This window comes from Cryptotermes secundus, unplaced genomic scaffold, assembly GCF_002891405.2.
Source record: "Cryptotermes secundus unplaced genomic scaffold, Csec_1.0 scaffold1114, whole genome shotgun sequence".
Classification (NCBI taxonomy): Eukaryota; Metazoa; Arthropoda; class Insecta; order Blattodea; family Kalotermitidae; genus Cryptotermes; species Cryptotermes secundus.
Window position 1 is genome coordinate 115,264 of NW_019737401.1, and position 17,625 is coordinate 132,888.

The 17,625-nt window shown below is 40.6% G+C and overlaps 1 protein-coding gene across 13 annotated transcripts in view; it reads left to right on the forward strand.

Moving 5' to 3' along the window:
* The window catches only part of LOC111870405 (inositol hexakisphosphate and diphosphoinositol-pentakisphosphate kinase), a 112,280-nt gene that overhangs the window by 74,644 nt on the left and 20,011 nt on the right, over nt 1-17,625 (forward strand). For all 13 annotated transcript variants that reach the window (XM_023862662.2, XM_023862663.2, XM_023862661.2 and 10 more), the window contains exons 20-23: nt 341-458; nt 5,635-5,802; nt 12,037-12,131; nt 14,651-14,823. In XM_023862662.2, the coding sequence (XP_023718430.1) occupies nt 341-458; nt 5,635-5,802; nt 12,037-12,131; nt 14,651-14,823 (554 nt within the window). The remainder of the gene's footprint in view (nt 1-340; nt 459-5,634; nt 5,803-12,036; nt 12,132-14,650; nt 14,824-17,625) is intronic.

Below are 17,625 nucleotides of genomic sequence, written 5' to 3' on the forward strand. Positions count from 1 at the left end.
TAGAAGAATATGGAGATGCATCCAGATAGCTGTTTGGCAAGCATAAGAGTTGATGATATTTAATTAGTCCTTTTTCCCAGTATCTAGCTGAAGTAAGGCATTTCTTTATTTGTCAGCATTCTGATGGCATCAGTGAGTTTAGATTTATGGAATTGCAAGGTGCCATAAGAAGTCTCAACACTGATAAACACATTTATTTGTAGCAGAAAGTGGTAAAAACAAAGAGATGGAATTTTATATGATGTGAACATATTTAAATGCATCTGTAAATTTTGGCATAATTGGTGATAATATATAGTTGTTTTCATAATGGATTCATGTGTTTTGTTTTGTATCGTAGGTTTCATGTGGAACTTCACTTCAGTCCTGGGGTCAACTGCTGTGTTCAGAAGAACTTACCTCCAGGTCCTGGCTTCAGGCCACACAGTCGCAATGAGTCTGTAGGCTCCAAGACTGTGGTGTGTATGGTTGATTCGTAAATTACTTAATGCTGCAGTATAAGCAGTTGACAGGAAATTAAAAGTGTGTTTTGTGGTGAACAGGATGGGATTGGAATAAAATAGTTTTGGTTTATTTCCAATTAAAGAGAAGGTCTCTGCCAGGATAGCGCAGCCAATACTCAACTTAGGTACCTCCTAAGTTCAAGTCAGAAACATTAAACTTTAAGCTAACCTGCTCACTGAAACTCTGTGAAATGTTTTCCAGTTATGCCTTTCCTTATTATATTAATATTAATGTTAATATTGTCATGTGTTGGGTATGTAACGCGACAAATAACTTCATGCCATTTGGATTTAGCGAATTTATTCCACATTCACTCTTACAGTTTTACATTTCACAATTTCACAATTACTGCCATCTGCAGTATCACAATTACTTTTCCTGCTGTAGTCACTTCCCTTCACTTGATACAACTCAATAACAATGGACTTCAATTCATACTGAACACTCCATCCTCAATACTAGTATCTATCTCTCTAGTAACTCAATACTCACTACTCTTGATTAGTGTTCGCTGGTCCTTATTTAGGCTCGGCACGGACAACATAGAGAACACATTGCTGCTCGGCAACAGATATCAGGTGGTGTCAGGTGTTCCTACCTACGCATTGCCTAGCAATAGTCGCTGCACAGACCCGCCTTATTTCGTGACGTCACAGCCTAGCATGGAGGGGTGTTTACTGAGTGTTGCATAATGATGGGAGGAGTGGGGGTACTTGGCGTCACTTGTGGAAACGCAGAGTTCATGTGACCCCTACTTCCTGTTGCGCCATCCACATCACACTGCTCCCTTCTAAAGGTTGTTCATCCCGAACAGCCTAATGGTACATCCCCATTCCTTTTCTTTCAAGGCCGTGCATGCTGCGTCTTCTTTTGGTTTGGCTACCCCTCATGCAGTGACTATTCTAAGATTGTTTGTCCTGAACAATTCAATGGTCCAGCATTTGTCGATTCGTTGTATCACATTCACTCCTCACCTTCATTCTTTCCTCATTCATGCTGGGGAGATCAGTGTTTCTGCATTACCGGTTCCTCCTCTGCATGCAGTCTCTTTTTCCGTTTTGTAGGGGGCGACCCCTCCACAAGGTCCAATCTTGTCTTGTCATAGGCTGACAGAAGATCTGACTATTCGCTTTCTGATCTTCACGCTAACAGTCTCATAGATGGTCTTCTTACGAGTTCTACCTTCTAGTTGCAATCTCTGTCCTGATCTACACCCTCCAATAGCATTCTTGGTTGGCACCTTTATTCTCGTTTTGCATTTCCAGCGTCTATTTTCCTCTGTTCATCCTTTCCAGGTTTCTTGTTCAGCATTGACCCTGGTTGAATATTTCTTTATGAAATTTCCCTTGCACCATGTCACACCGGCACGGCTAGTCATATTTCTGTCGGCAACCAATTCATGCCGCGGTCCACACTTTCCTTGGGTCCAAGATTTCCTGAAGCTGTTCCTTTTGCACCATGCCACTGTTGCATGGCGGGATGCCTTCCTGACGGTTTTCTTTTGCCATGCCACTTTCACACGGCAGCTCGTCCCTCTGCGGGCAACGGCCAGTCTTCAGCACCCATCCTTTCCCTGGGTCTGTTTCTTCATTTTTCGCTGGTTTCCGTCCCTATGCCTTTACTTCTTTGGTTCTCCGACCGGCATTACTTCGGCATCTTCTACGGGGACTTGTTGTTGGGCCACCTCAAATCACCTGTCCACTGACGTTCGCTCATTTTTGAGACATGCCTCCATCATTTCTCGGCAGGCCATCATCTTTATGTCTCTACTGGGTTCGATTTTGGCCACTATCTCCTTGTGGCTGGTGTCCATCTTTTCATGTGGCGGCCATCTCTTATCACATAGCTTTTGATCTTGCCTGACTGGCTCTCATTTCTGCTCGATTGGCCTCCGTTTTTGCATCCATCTTTTCTCGCCGGGCTTTTCTACTGGCCTCCATTTCTTTCTTGTCGGTTTTTCTATCAGCCCTCAATTCATTCAGCAGAAACTCCATCATCTGCTGCATCTCCATTTTGTGGCAGTATAATACTCGATGCTTCACCTGTTGTGTAAACGTTGTGTTTACAGGCGTTGCTGGGGAATGCTGCCAAGAGTTGTTTATTGCTGCGTAGCAACCAACTCACCTCGGCTCGGCTCACTTCAGCTCTACCCAGCACGGCACGGAGAAACACAGCTTTCCTTACTGTTGCATAACCTCGTTTCCACTGTTGCGTAACTTGCTGACCAACCATTTTTCAAGGGTCTGTCTTTGTGGTAACTCATTCCACCTCCCGATGCCCAGCAATGGTTAGACATGTCACACTGCTCCCTTCTTAAGGCTGTTCGTGCCGAATAGCCTAACATTGCATCACCAGTCCTTTCATTCCGAGGCTATTCTTGCAACATTTCCTTTCTTCCCATTGCCCATTCCTCAAACACTACATCCGCTCCCTTCTTAAGATCAGCTTGTCTCAAGACGTTTCCTGCTAACTTGTCAGGAGATCCAGTTGTATCACATTCATCCATTGCACATTCACTCTCGCTTTTACGTTACCGGCTCCTCCTATGTCTCATGCTTCTTTTTCCATATTGGAGGGGACCTACCCCTCCACAAGGTACATTTTCTTATTTTTCGTAACCTGTTCGAAGTAACGACTACTTGTTTCGCAATCTTTCCTCTGAAATTCTCATCAACGGTCTTCTTGCTCGTGTCTCCTCTTCCCAGGTGTGATTGCTGTTCTGATCCACACCCTTCAATATAGTTCACGGTTTCCCTCTTCTTTCTCACGTACAGCATCTGCTTGCAGCCTCGGTCCTCTGTTCCTCTTTTTCCTTCATGGTACATCTGTAAATTCTTCCTGAGTGCGGCACTACTCTCTGGGTTGCTCATTCGACCATGGGTCTGGTGCAGTTTCTCCCAATGAAGTTTTCATTCTGCCGTGCCACTTTCGCACGGCATGTCATCCCTCTGTGGGCGACGGCCAATTTCTTCTGGGGTCCACACTTTTCCCGTGTCGTATCCTTCGGTTCCTGGCGGTGGTGCTCCACGGCCAGTTTTTGGTCCCTATGCCATTTCTTCTTTGGTTTTCTGACCAGCATCACTGTGGCGTCTTGTACAGCTACCTCTTTTTCTTGTGCCACCTCGGGTTTCAAGTCCACTGAGGATGGCTCTTCTTCTAAACGTCGCTCCATCTCTTGGCAGGCTGTCATCTCTTTTCGGGTATCCTTTGTCTCAATCCGCATCAAGCGGATTTCTTCTCGCCAGACTTTAATTTTGGCGTCTACCTTTTCTCGCCAGGCTTTCATATTGGCATCCATTCTTGCCAGGAAATCTTCTTTGCCTTTCTTTCTATTGGTGTTTAGTTTTGCCAGCATTTCTTGCATCTCCACTCGGCAGCATCTGCTTTTACTTGGTTGGCATCTAATTTTGCCATGAAATCTTCTTTATCAGACTTCCTATTTTCTCCAGCAGGCGGTCGAACAATTTTTCCATCTCCATCATGTGGGAGTATAATTCGTTGTAACTTGTGGCGTGTTCAAGTTCGTAAACAATTCTGACACCAAATTGTCATGTGTTGGGTATGTCATGTGACAAATAACTTCACACCGGTCTTGATTCTAGCAAATTTATTCCACACTGTCTTACACTTACACAATTTACAGTGTCCCAATTATTGTCACTTACAAGGTCCTCTAGACGCTTCTTCATCACTATCACAATTCACTCGCTACAACTGAACCCGGCGACTGGTAGATATTAACTCCGCCGAATGCTCCAAATACTAACTGGCTTCGGCAGCTGCTACATTTCAACTAACTGCTTATGCATTCCAGTCTCCCTTGTAAACCCTCAGTCGGACAGTGGAAAACCCACCTCGCTTTACTGTTGCATAATCGTCATGTTTACAGGCTTTGCTGGGGAACGCTGCCGAGAGTTGTTTATTGCTGCATAGCAACCAGCTCGCTTTGGCTCAGCTCTGCTCGGCACGGCTTGGAGAAACACAGCTTTCCTTACTGTTGTGTAACTTGGCAACTGACCATTTATCAAGGGTCTGTCTGTGTGGTAACTTGTGCCACCTCCTGTTGCCCAGCAACGGTTAGACATGTCACAATTTATTAAACCTTTGAAGTACAGACTCTTAAATTGTCAAAATCCTGCTGCAGCCAGAATTTAAATGGCCCTAAGTCTTTAAAATTGCAGACTTTCAGAAAACACAACAAATTTTCCATTCTATGCANTTTGTAAAAAATAATCATACTGTATACAATAATCCTTTGTTCAGACTGTACGCAACTGTGAACTGCGTCACTTCACAGTCACTTAAGTCCATTCAGTGCTCTCACACTTGACATGCGTGTGCCACTGGTCGTAGTAGTCCTCGACACACAGACCAACATCACACTTTTCGCAATAGAAGAGAATCAACCTGTCAGCACTTCCAAAGAGTGCATTGTTATTTATTACTTGTGGAGCTGAGCCCTTCTTGAGGAGAAGCAAAATCTGCAGCTACTCAAGACTTTCCCAGCATTTTATGGAACCCGAAGGTTCATTACCATGTTCACAACAGCCTTCCACTGGTCCATATCCTGAGCCAGATAAATCAAATCCATATCATCCCATCCTATCTCTCTAAGATCCATTTTAATATTGTCGAACCACATATTCTAATTTTTGTTTTTGGGCAGCAAACTAGAAGACAATTAATTTCTTTCCATGTAGAAAAATGAATTCCACAGATTTCCTGCTAAGCAGCCTCTATTTATGACATTATTGCTTCCAGGAAAAATAATTTTGAATTACATGCCTGCTCTTGGAAATGTATCTATTGCATAACTTTGATGATACTTGTATGTGTTTTTTTATTTAATGAACAGTTATTTAATTATTGAATGTCACAAACTAATGGTGTTGAAGAAATATTTGTGCATTATTGTCGTGTTCTGAGATTTTTAATCTTAATACTGAAGTATAGGTTGTGGAGGTTATGCATTCAGAAGGGTTCTAACAATTTAGACTTCTAATGTATTTGCTTGTATTGGACATAGGGAGAAATATCAAAGATAGCTAATATCACTGTTGAGCAGCATAGGTATAGTGTTTGGATGTGGAAGATCCTGCCATTTGAATATTGCTGTAATCTTTTTTGCAGTCTGAGGCAGGAGGGGGCAGTGAAGAGGGCACATCTTCAGGTGGGGCACAGTGTGAAGGCAGTGAGAAGGGTTCTAGTCGTATCGATGAGGAGGAGACAGAGTTAAACCTGCTGGATGATGAGACCAGCTCCATGCACACTAAAGCTGATTATACTCGGGGGCAATCTGTGAGTTCTTTCCTATATCTCCATGCTTAAAATGTGTGATGTCGTAAAGTAAAGTAAAGTCAACTTTCTGTGACACTGTGGTTACTACTGTGAAATATATGAACAAATGGATATTCCATAGTAGTGCTAAAAATAAAAAAAGGAATTTTTCTGTGCAATAAAATGAAATCTGCTTTAAGAGGCAGATCAGGAAGTGGAATAAAATGTAATACAACAAAGCAATTTAGTATTATGTAGTCAGTTGTTTACATTCCAGAAAGATAGATATAGATAACTTCAAATACTGATTGGTGTCAAAACAGGAATTTGGTTTCCTCTTAGGATTTTGAAGGTGACAAAAATGTCATCTAGAAACAACTTGTAGAAAGATGTGCATACAATATACCTTTCACAAGGCATTACCTGTGTAGGAAATGAATAGTTCTTGGTTTATCTTGACCACATAAATGTTGAAAGAATCAGGGAGTATCTTATATTAAATATGGATAGATTAAAAAATAAATTAGAGGAAATTGTACTATGGATGAGTGGTCCCCCCCCCCCCAAAATAAATNTTTTTGGCCTAAGCCTAGAATATAGAACAAGTCACTATTAAATCAAAATGTACACAAGAACAGTTCATAAAATATAACTCAGTCACATACAGAACAGTCATAAAACGAAATTATACATAGTGATAATCAAACCACAAAAAAGTGGAAATTGTTCAAGTTATATTCGATTGAATTGCAACCCATTACACAACACAACCATAACATATACATTTCACAAAATTTCAATATTAAAGTATATTAGAAGTTCAATTAACAAACACAAGTATAAAATATCATAATTACATCTATCTTATGAAATAAAATAACTGAAGATGACATTGTAGATATTTTCGGTCCTAGTACGGTTACTTATTGATACAGGCAATCAGCTGAGCACCTCAAATCCAGTAAGATGTACACCCGTCAGGTAAGATGACAGAAAAGACAAAGGTTAAAACAACATAATAAGTTACACGTTAAAAACTGTACAAAATGTATCAAGATTACCGACTCTGTCATCCTTGTATTGAAAATATTCATTTATAAAATAAAAAGGATGATTATACAGAAACCTCTTCAATATCGATTTGAAACATTTCTCATAATTGGCCAAATTTTTTATTGGTTGAGGAAGATGATTGAAAACTTCAATTCCTGATATATACACTCCTTTGTGAAATTTTGTTATATTCACTATAGGTACATGTATAGTTGTAGTACTTAGAGCTGACAGCCCTCCGACGCGGAGTAGGAGATGTATTTGTAGTGGCAGGGAGAGCTCCAGCATGCTGACAAGTGTGGCGGGGAATGCAGTAGATGCATTCTCAAAAGGAAATAACTTCTTACCTCATTGTGTTGCATAGTGATGGTGGTTTAGTCTCATTGATGCTCACACATCCAGTGTTAAGTTTTAAGTGCCGAATGGCAGGCTATTATGCACTTTACACTACTATACATTTTTCACTGTTATATACATACGTAGCTGATTCCAAAAGTAAGGTCTCCAAAGCGCTGGGTAATTTTTCATGCGGCTGTTGGCAACCCTGTTGCATTCGTTGCTTCCCCCACTCCCCCCAATACCACCAAGAATGCGCGCACGTAGCTAGGATGCTCAGTCTTGGCATGGTTGCCATTAGAAATGGAGCTCCCGATTACTAAAACCGCGAAGTGTGAGATTCGCGCAGTTATTCAGTTTTTGAACGCAAAAGGGACTAAACCAATTGAAATTCATCGTCAATTGGTGGAAGTGTATGGCGAGTCGTGCATGGACATAAAGAACGTCCGCAAGTGGTGTAGGGAGTTTGAATCTGATCGTACTGCAATACATGACGAAAAAAGAACTGGGAGACCGTCAATTTCTGACGAGACAGTCGCGAAGATTGAGCGAGTCATGCGTCAGGATAGGCGCATCACACTCGATGATCTCTGCATTTCGGTTCCCGAGGTTTCCCGAACCACCATTTATCGGGTTTTGACGGAGAAGTTGAATTATTGGAAGGTGTGCGCAAGATGGGTCCCGCGAATGCTCACGGAAGACCACAAACGGCAGAGAGTTGACTCTTCCCGTGAATTTCTTCGCCGCTATGCTGACGAAAAGGACAACTTCTTGAATTCAATTGTCACAGGCGACGAAACCTGGGCGTACCACTTCACACCTGAGACAAAACAACAATCACGTCAGTGGCGGCATTCCTCTTCGCCTAAGCCTCGAAAATTCAAGCAAACACAGTCTGCCGGTAAAGTCATGGCAACTGTGTTTTGGGATCGAAACGGGGTATTGTTGGTTGACTTTATGGAAACTGGGACCACAATAAACGCTGAGAGATATTGTGAGACACTGAGAAAACTCAGGCGGGCGATTCAGAACCGGAGAAGAGGGATGTTGAGCAAGGGCGTAAGCATTCTCCACGATAACGCTTGCCCCCATGCTGCCCGACAAACCATCGCTCAACTGCAACAGTTTGGATGGAACATCATCACCCATCCACCCTATAGTCCGGACTTGGCGCCCAGTGACTACTGTCTCTTTCCAAAGTTGAAAGAACATTTGTCTGGAAAGCGCTTCAACAATGACGATGAGGTGAAAGCTGAGGTTCGAAGTTTCCTGAACAGCATGGAGGTGAACTGGTATGACATGGGCATACGAAAACTGCCACTGCGCCTACAAAAATGCATCGACCAAAATGGCGATTATGTAGAGAAATGAGTACATATTCAAGATTCAACTGATGTATCCAAAATTGAAAATAAATGTTTATTTTATATTTTCAAACATAGGAGACCTTACTTTTGGAATTACCCTCACACATTAAGAGTATATTTACGTATAACATGGGTCTGTTCTAAAGAGGCAACACCGGCAATGTCTGCATAGATATCATCTCCACATGCCTGTCCTTTCTCGTCACCACCAGATGAATTGGAGCTATCATCAGAACTGTCATCTCTATCACCGCCAAAATGGAAGACGAACTCCCATCCTGCGTCCAAAAGGCCTTCCCATGCCATTAATTGTTATTCAATGTTCCTTACATGTTGGCACCTACGTTGCCATTCTTCTGCAGTTTTGGAAGCCTATTTTTAGTCTGCCAGTTTAATGACGTCATCCATTTTAAATGCGATATTATTTTGAGCAACCCAATTTTTTACGGTGGCCCATATTAACTCAGTTGTTTACTGAGCATTGCATAGTTACGGGATGAATGGGGCGTGTGACATCACTTGCACTTCCTGTTGCACAATCCGAGTGTTCACAGAGTTGTTGCTTAGCAATGCGCCGATACACTCAGCAACTCTCACATTGCACGCGTGCCCCAAGGCCTCTGTGGCTCAACAGTTCCTGCATAGCACAGATATGTCACAATATATACTGGGAATATAATGTCATTATTTCCAATTTCATAAAAATTTCCATACATGAATCTCTTGGTTTAGCATTCGTTACATTTCTAATGATTCTCTTTTGCAAAATAAACACCTTCTTAGCATAAGAGGAGCCACCCCAGAAGATTACCCCATAACTCATAGTAGAGTGTACATGAGCAAAATAAATTAGCCTTAAAGTTTCAAATGATCCTATATATTTTATATTTCTAAGTGCAAAACATGCAGAGGAAATTTTATTGATGACCATATCTACCATATCATGATTGACACAATCAAAAGCCTTTTGCAAATCACAGAAAACACCTTCCACAATGTGCTTCTTATCCATAGCTGTAAGAATACTGTCTAATAAAGAGAAGGCTGCCTTCTCAGTCGAAAAATGAGTCCTAAATCCATACTGTTCAGGAGCCAAAATACATTCACTTCAATTCATTCATTCATCAGTAATCTGTCAGACGACAGGTCCACAGTCTCTTCCAAAACAGTTCCTCCTCTTAATATGATCTAGAGCTTTCCCTTTCAAATGAGAATATCCTCTTCCGTCCCCAAGGTCATCCAGCATCTTCTTACACCTTCTTCCTCATCTTCTGGTCACTTCTATCTGCCCCTCTGTCTTTCCTTCAATAACTTCTTTTAGAAGGCAGTTACTGCGTAAGATATGACCAATCCAATTAGCCTTCCGTTTTCTTATTTCGTGGATATTCCTCTGCTTACTGGCTCTAAATAACACTTCTTCATTTCTCACATAATCGGTCCAACTGACCTTGTCCATCCCTCTCCAACACCACATTTTGAAGCTTTCCAGGTGTTTCTGATCTACTGCCCTAAGTGTCCAAGTTTCAGCCCCATACAAAGCCATGCTCCAAATGTAGCATTTCACTAGTTTCTTTCTCAAATTTAAGTCCAATTTGCTGGTAAAAAGATTCTTCTTCTTGCTAAATGCAGCTTTTGCCATGGCAATCCTAGATTTAATTTCACAAGTACACCTTCCATCATCTGTTAACAAGCTACCCAAATATTTAAAACATTTCACATTCTCCAGTTGTTTTTGGTCTATCTTTCTTGTGACTGGGGTTGGTTGTCTCGAAATTTTCATTACTTTCGTTTTTTCCACATTCATTTCCATGCCATAGCACCTTCCAATTTCAATTAGTCTATCAATCATACCCTGTAGCACAGTTTCTTCCTTAGCCATTAACACAAGGTCATCTGCATATTTCACAGTTTGAATAATTTGCCCTCCTAATTTGAAGTCTCCAAGCCCATCCAGAGCTTCCTTGGTAAGGCATTCGCTGTACAAGTTGGACAAAATTTGTGATAAACAGCATCCTTGTCGAACTCCTCTTCCAATCTTCACACTTCTTGTCTCCCCTCTGTCCAGTTCCACTCTAACTTTCTGATCCATGTACAATTTACTAATCAATCTTCTTTCCCGCCAATCGATACCTGTTTCACTTTAATATGCGCAATTAATCTCTAAAAAAAATAAGTTTTTCAATCATTTTCGGGAATGAAATCAACAATGATATGGGCCTGTAATTAGCTATTTCATGTATGTTTCCTTTTTTAAAAAAAAGGATTAACCAAAGCATATTATATTTAAGCATCCTGTTACATTCCACACTTCTATATGTATAATACAAACTCCGTTGTAAGTGTAATACTTTATTGTAGTTCTTGTCCCCTTTCTTTCACACTACATGTTTCGGCCGCAACCTGCCATCATCAGGTGTATTTCACTTCACGTAGCTGTCACACTGCACTCAATATTAACATTTAAACTCCAGATTTCCAATTGTTCATTTCTCTGTCGTCAGTTGGCACCCAATATTCCAGAACTCCCCTTGTCAGTTTTGTCAGTTATGTTAAAAACCTTTATTAATATTGACTCGTCGATTGGTTTAAAATTTTAAATTCTCAATTTAGCTTTAATATTTAAAATTTAAATTTAAAATCAAAAATCACAGAGACACCTGCTCTGTGCTTATGTGTGCTGCAGCGGCTACCTCTTGCATTCAGCACAGCTTGCGTGTTATTTTTGTGCTGGCTGTCTGTGTGCATGCCACTGCTTTTCTTCTAACGTATTGAAGAAAAGCATTTTTTAATCTATCTGGGAATACACCAGTACTATCAAAATAGCATTACAAATATATGTTAATGGTGAAATCATGTAAGGAGCACTCAGTTTAATTATTCTACTTGAGATCTCCTCATACCCACAAAAATTCTTCAGCTGTAATAATGTTTTTATAATTTTTTCGGTTTCATGAGTAGTGGCACATGGCCAACTGATCTTTGAAAACGATCTATTAAAAACATCTGCAGTTTGCCAGTTCCTGTGAAAATGAGATGCTGTTCCATAGATATTTGAACAGTAATAAAATTATATTATCATTTGGAACCTGATCATGCACTGGTAATCAGATATGTTAAATACAAGCAAGGGAAATAGTCAGACCATAAAAATATTCAGTACTGTGTGAGACAGAACTACTATTACAGAATAATACCTTAGAAAAATTAATTGCTTTTGGTCTGAAAATGGCAGTTATGATACAAGATAGAAGGATGATAAAGCTGGTAAAAGAGCAAGTAGTGAATAGAATAATATATGATGAGAAATTAAATAAATCCAAGTTACCTTAATGCTGTTAGTGAATTTGATTGGGACCAGGAGTTTCTCTAGTACTGCACAAAGCTCTCTGGTACAAAATATTTTATTTGTAGAGACCAAAGTGTTTAATGAGAGCAAGCCAAATACCATATGTTTCCAGAGAGTTTATTTATCTTGGCCCTAACTTAATGTTGTGATTAGGGATCGCCTGCCCCTTCAGATGAGTCACCCCCATCGGAGAAGCCAGAGGTGCAGCAGCAGGGAGCCCGTCTTGCATCAGAACCGATCCCTATAAGGTATATTGTAAGTCTGATCATCGCCTAAATAGTGTACTGTTCCTATGTTTGCCTGGAAGAACTGAGAAAAACCACAAAAGCCATCAGTCAGTATATCCCCCATCCTGGCCAGGATTCAAACTGAGGTACTTCCTGAATGCAAGCCTAGGGCGCTGCTACTGTACCAACCTGCTTGATACCATCATGTTATATGTGCAGAGTGGCCCTTGCTTTATGCCACATAATGGTTTGTTGTCCTGCAAATCTTTTATAGTATCTGAAAAATAAATGAACTGCTTTTATCAGTTAATGTTGGTAGCAACTGGCTACAACCTGGACAATGGAGGGGTCAGAGTTTGAGTCCTGTTAGGATGAAGAATTTTCTCTTCTCCGCATCATCCAGACTGGTTCTGGGGCCAACCCAGCCTCTTAGCTAATGGGTAGTGGGGGCTCCTTCTGTAGGAGTAAAGCTGCTGGGACATCAAGCTGACCACTCATGAATAACTAGTACCGAGGTCAAGAAAACATAGAGGGACAGCTTTACCTTTTAGCTGTTTATTCATGATGATTCCTATTTTAAACCATGAACATATCTCGTATTACAACATGTTACCCGACATAAAGTGCCTTAAAGCAAATGTAATACCTTGCTAGGTCACATTCTTGTTAGTTATTTATTTATTTTGCTGTTTTATTGGGTGTTCACTTCTTTTTATAAATAGACATTTGAGTGCCATTTCTTTTCTTTCTTCCTTTCTTTCATAATTCAACCTCTTGGCAGGGCATAACAGGACCTAGTTCAGGCACCTCTTTCATAAAATGCAGTACCATAGAAGTATGTGGTATGATCAAATTGTTTCTGTCTGGCCACAAAATGCAACTACAGCTCCTAGTTCAATACTTATCTGCTAGATGGAGGTAGAGTAGAATCTGCTGTTATTTGACATTCATTTTAAAGTTGTAGCTTGCATCACTCAAAAGTTTCACCCTATAAACTAAGATTCTGTGTTGTGCCTTCTCTGATTTTCATGTTAGCAGAAAATTGTAGATTTCAAAGAACAGTGCATTAAGAGCTTCAGACTTAGACAGAACTGCTATAGAAACATATGATGTGTTAAAATATGCTTTTGGAAAGGAAACAGTGAGCAGAAATGAAACATTTTACTGATTTTCCAAATTCGAAAATGGGGTGATGTCAGCTAACAATCCTAAATTCTCTGGATGTCTTTCCATGAGTAATATGAATGAAAATCTAATGCGTATCAAAGAACTTGTTCATGAAAGAATAGTTGTGACTATCCATGACTTTCACTGTTGAAGTGAGAATCTTATTTGGATCATGCTAATATGTTTTGACACAGGATCTCAGCATGTTACAAATTTCTGCAAAGTTTATTCCTTTTCTTGGCAAATGAAAACAGCAACTCCTCAATACCAAGTTTCATGAAGATACGTTCTGCAATTTCTTAAGATGAAGCATATTAACAGACAAAGCTTCTCCATTCATTTATGTTCATTTTATTCACTTGATACAACACATAAGGAGGTTTGGTGACTTCCTGATAAAGTGAGACAGTTTTGATTGTATTATTTTGACTGTGCATAGTAGCCACTCTAGATGACACTTTATCAGCCCTACTCTTCCCTTTTGCCTAAAAGCCACTTGTTGGATGACCACTTTTAACAGTTCTTCACTTACGCCCTCGATGATATAGTCTTGATTATAGTTGTGGACGCCACATGGTCTTAGAACCATGTTGTAGTGCTGAGAATGACGTGAGGGCAGGAAAAGTGAATGATATTCAGGTTGTGAACATGAGATTCTCTTCAGAGCTTTATGGGCCTTGCTCCAATGAGAGAGGGTTTGCTGAAGAAGTGACTGAATCACACTTTGATGATAAAATTGTAGGACTTGATATATTTGACCACACTACACAATTTTACAAGTTAGTCACTTTAGGTCATGGATACACCTCTTCTGGTACACAACTGTACATGATGCCCAGTGCTTGTAATGAATACACTGAATACTGTACACACACATTTGAATACTGCTATACTGATGATGCTATTGTACTGTTATAGATACACATACTGAATTGTACTATAATGATCTGTCTAGCGCCATCTGAAATCAGTCCTTTACATAATCTTGGATAATGTAATACTTCCAGAATCTTCTGCATTGAGAATTTTCTTGAAGTTTCCACACTGTTCTACAGCTTGAGAATGTTCTGGAAGTTTATTTAATTGGGCTAGTGGGAGGAGTAAGTGATTCACATGTCACACCAGCTGTCAAAGATCTTTCTAGTAGCTCTTATCTACACATTCCTTGCCGCAAAATTCTCCGAATATTTACAGCAAAAGTGGTATAAGTCACCTTTAGTGCAAGATTGGTATTAAGTCCTGAGTATTAATATTTAAGAATTAGGCCGGAAGGTAATGATCGGTTACATTATGATTTTGAAGACAGTTGATGGAATTGCTGTGAGATGGAAGTTTCTTTGATGGAAATTAATCTTAAGTTTACATACATGTAGGGCATCTCCAGCCCATGACCCACTGGACCTGGCATCTGGATTGTCAGCTGAGCTGGTGTCCCAGCATTCCCAGCGCAGTCTCTCCTACACAGGTGCCCGGCCTGTCAGCCCAGAGACAGAGCCCAGGTCACGCAGTTTTGACCACCAGCGAGAGGAGTCAGTGGTAGATAAAGGTAACTTAGCATTATACCAGCCCAGCAGTTTGTATGATTCAAGGTGCAGCAGTAGTTTAGCTAACATAACTTGTAGAAGAGGCTCCACCACTACCATGAGAACTTTAAATCCTACATCTTTATTCTTGGTCTCTCATTTGCCAGTTGGTTGTCTACAAACTTTTCAAGAAGATTATGCACATCCCACTAAATGAACATATCATTACCTTTCACGAAATTTAATTTCATTGTGGTAGAAATAATTCATTCATTTCATAAGTTCTATTCTTATTGTCATACTACATAATTTTTTTGAACAGTTACACCAATTATATTTATAACTTTCAGTGTTGAGCAATAATTATAATGCTGTCAGTTCTACACAGTTCTACAAAGGTCAGATAAAAAGTAGTGGCAACACCTCTATAGTTCTGAAATGACTTTATTACCTGAGATAAACACACTTACATTCCTTCATTATAATTGCCCCCCATGTGTACCACCTTTGGCCAAATTTGTGGAGGGCGTCATACACCATCAGCATGTCCACCTCTGTTGATGTCCAGCAGTGACCGCCCTACAGCACAAATAATCTCTCTTGTGTTGTAACATGTCCCTCATAGTGGTTCTTTCATTTTGACAAAGAGATCATAATTGCGCGGAGTCATATTGTGTGAGTATGGCAGATGTTGCCATATCTCCCATCACCAGCGGCTAAGGAGATCCTTGACAGCGTCAGCAGTATGAGCCGTTGCATTGTCATGAAGGATGATGGGATTCATTGGCAACAAGTGTCATCGCTTTCTCCTGAGTGCTGGACGAAGATGATTACACAGGAAATTGCAGTAGTAGGCAGTGTTTACTGTCTATCGTTGAGGTACAGTGTAGTGCAGTATCACTCCATCAATGTCATAGGCCACAATGAACATCGCCTTCACATTACTCTGTGTAGGGCACACTTTCTTTGGACGAGGAGAGCTAGGATGCTTCCATTCATTTGATTGTCGTTTCAAGTGCAGTTCATGTGAGCGAGCCCCAGTTTCATTTAGAGTGACAATCCTTCCAATGAAGTCATCACCTTCCCTCTGGTACCAGTCCAACAAGTCCTGTGCAATTGCATGATGTTGCCATTGTTGCACCTTGGACATTGTATGGGGTACCCAACATGCTGCAATTTTGCGGTATCCAAGAATATCGTGCAGAATGTGGAGCACGATTCTGTGACATACGCCTCCCTCAGCAGCTAACTCCTGTGCAGCTCATCAACAATCAACATCCTGTAAAGAAGCAAGAAGCTGAATTGTGTGGTTGTAGACTTGGGGTCATCCTGAACAACGGCTGTCCTGAATGGCATCCCTCCCTTCACGGAACAATTGCACCCATCGTGCCACTGTGCGATATGGCAAAGCAGCATCACCACATGCTTCTCGCAGTCCCTGATAACAGTTTTGTGCACTACAACATCATGCAACTTCAATTTTTATCCAGGAGCATTGTTCTTGTTTCGTAAACATGTTGTTAGGGTGCTTGAACTTGGCTCCTGCACTTCAAGATGATGCACAATGCAACCCAATGAAACACAACCAGAGCCACTCACTGCACTACTTCAACTGAACTTCTGTTATCAGCTACAGTGCCACCTGACGAACATCTTTCATGTTACAGCAGTGTTGCCACTACTTTTTATCCAACCCTTGTATTTACTTTGCATAACTGTTAATTATTCATCAGATAATAATAATATATATTTAATTATTCATTCAAACACTTTTCCTAATTATTTATGCTGTCAGTAGATACAACATATCGGTCTCCCCACTTTCCCAGATGGCACTTGATAAAACCCAGACCTCAGATTGTCTTTTGGCCCTATCAGATGGAATGAGCATGTCCCTCAGTGGATTTTCAAATGTATTCCTTTAAATTGTCAAAATTAAAATTAGGTTTTATATTGTCAGACTTTTCAGCATAACATCACCAAAAAGCCTAAATGTTATTTTATTATTACTTTAACCGTTCAGCGTGGTTTGACGTGTATGTTTCGTCAGGTATTTAAATCGTCTGCGGGGGTTTGACGTCTATGTTTCGTCCAGCTGCACACCTATGTTATAACGCCCATAATAATTGATGGTTTTGCTGTAGATTGTTAGATTTTTCGCTGGCCTGTTGTCAGAAGGACAGTATATGAGGAGGCACGAGTTTATCTGCGCTGAGTCATCGTTACATATGCCTGTCTTGCAGCAAAATTCCTGTTGCTCTTGGGAGAGGTTTCATCATTCGAACTGTTATGAATGGCGTGTTTTCTTTACTATGAAGTTATAAACAGCAGAGACGTGATATGTGCTGTGTTTATAATATCATATTGCCCTGAGCTGGCCACACTGACACACTCAATTGGAATTCTTAGAAGAGGGATGTCCAAAAATTTATTCTTGCAAGATCGATTGATTTCGCACAGTACATAGCAGCGAGTTCTTAGAAAAACGTCACGAATTAAGGCAGAACACTGTGGTCACCCCCTATGACAATACTGGTGTGTGTGTGGGGGGGGAAAAGAACTCATTCCTTCATGTATTATCGCTCCAGTTGACGCCATTTTATCGTACTGACCTTGGTGGTCGTTTCGAGGGATGACCATAAATATTTTTTTTGAGCCAGCTAAGCTCTGCTTTCGTGCACTACATACCAGCCAGTTCTTAGAATAACTTCATGAATTCTGTGGTCACCCCTACGACATCTACTGCCGCCAAAATGGATGGAATATCAAAGGCATAGCAACAACCCCTTGTTATGATAACTCGTAACGTTGAATTTACTGCAGCT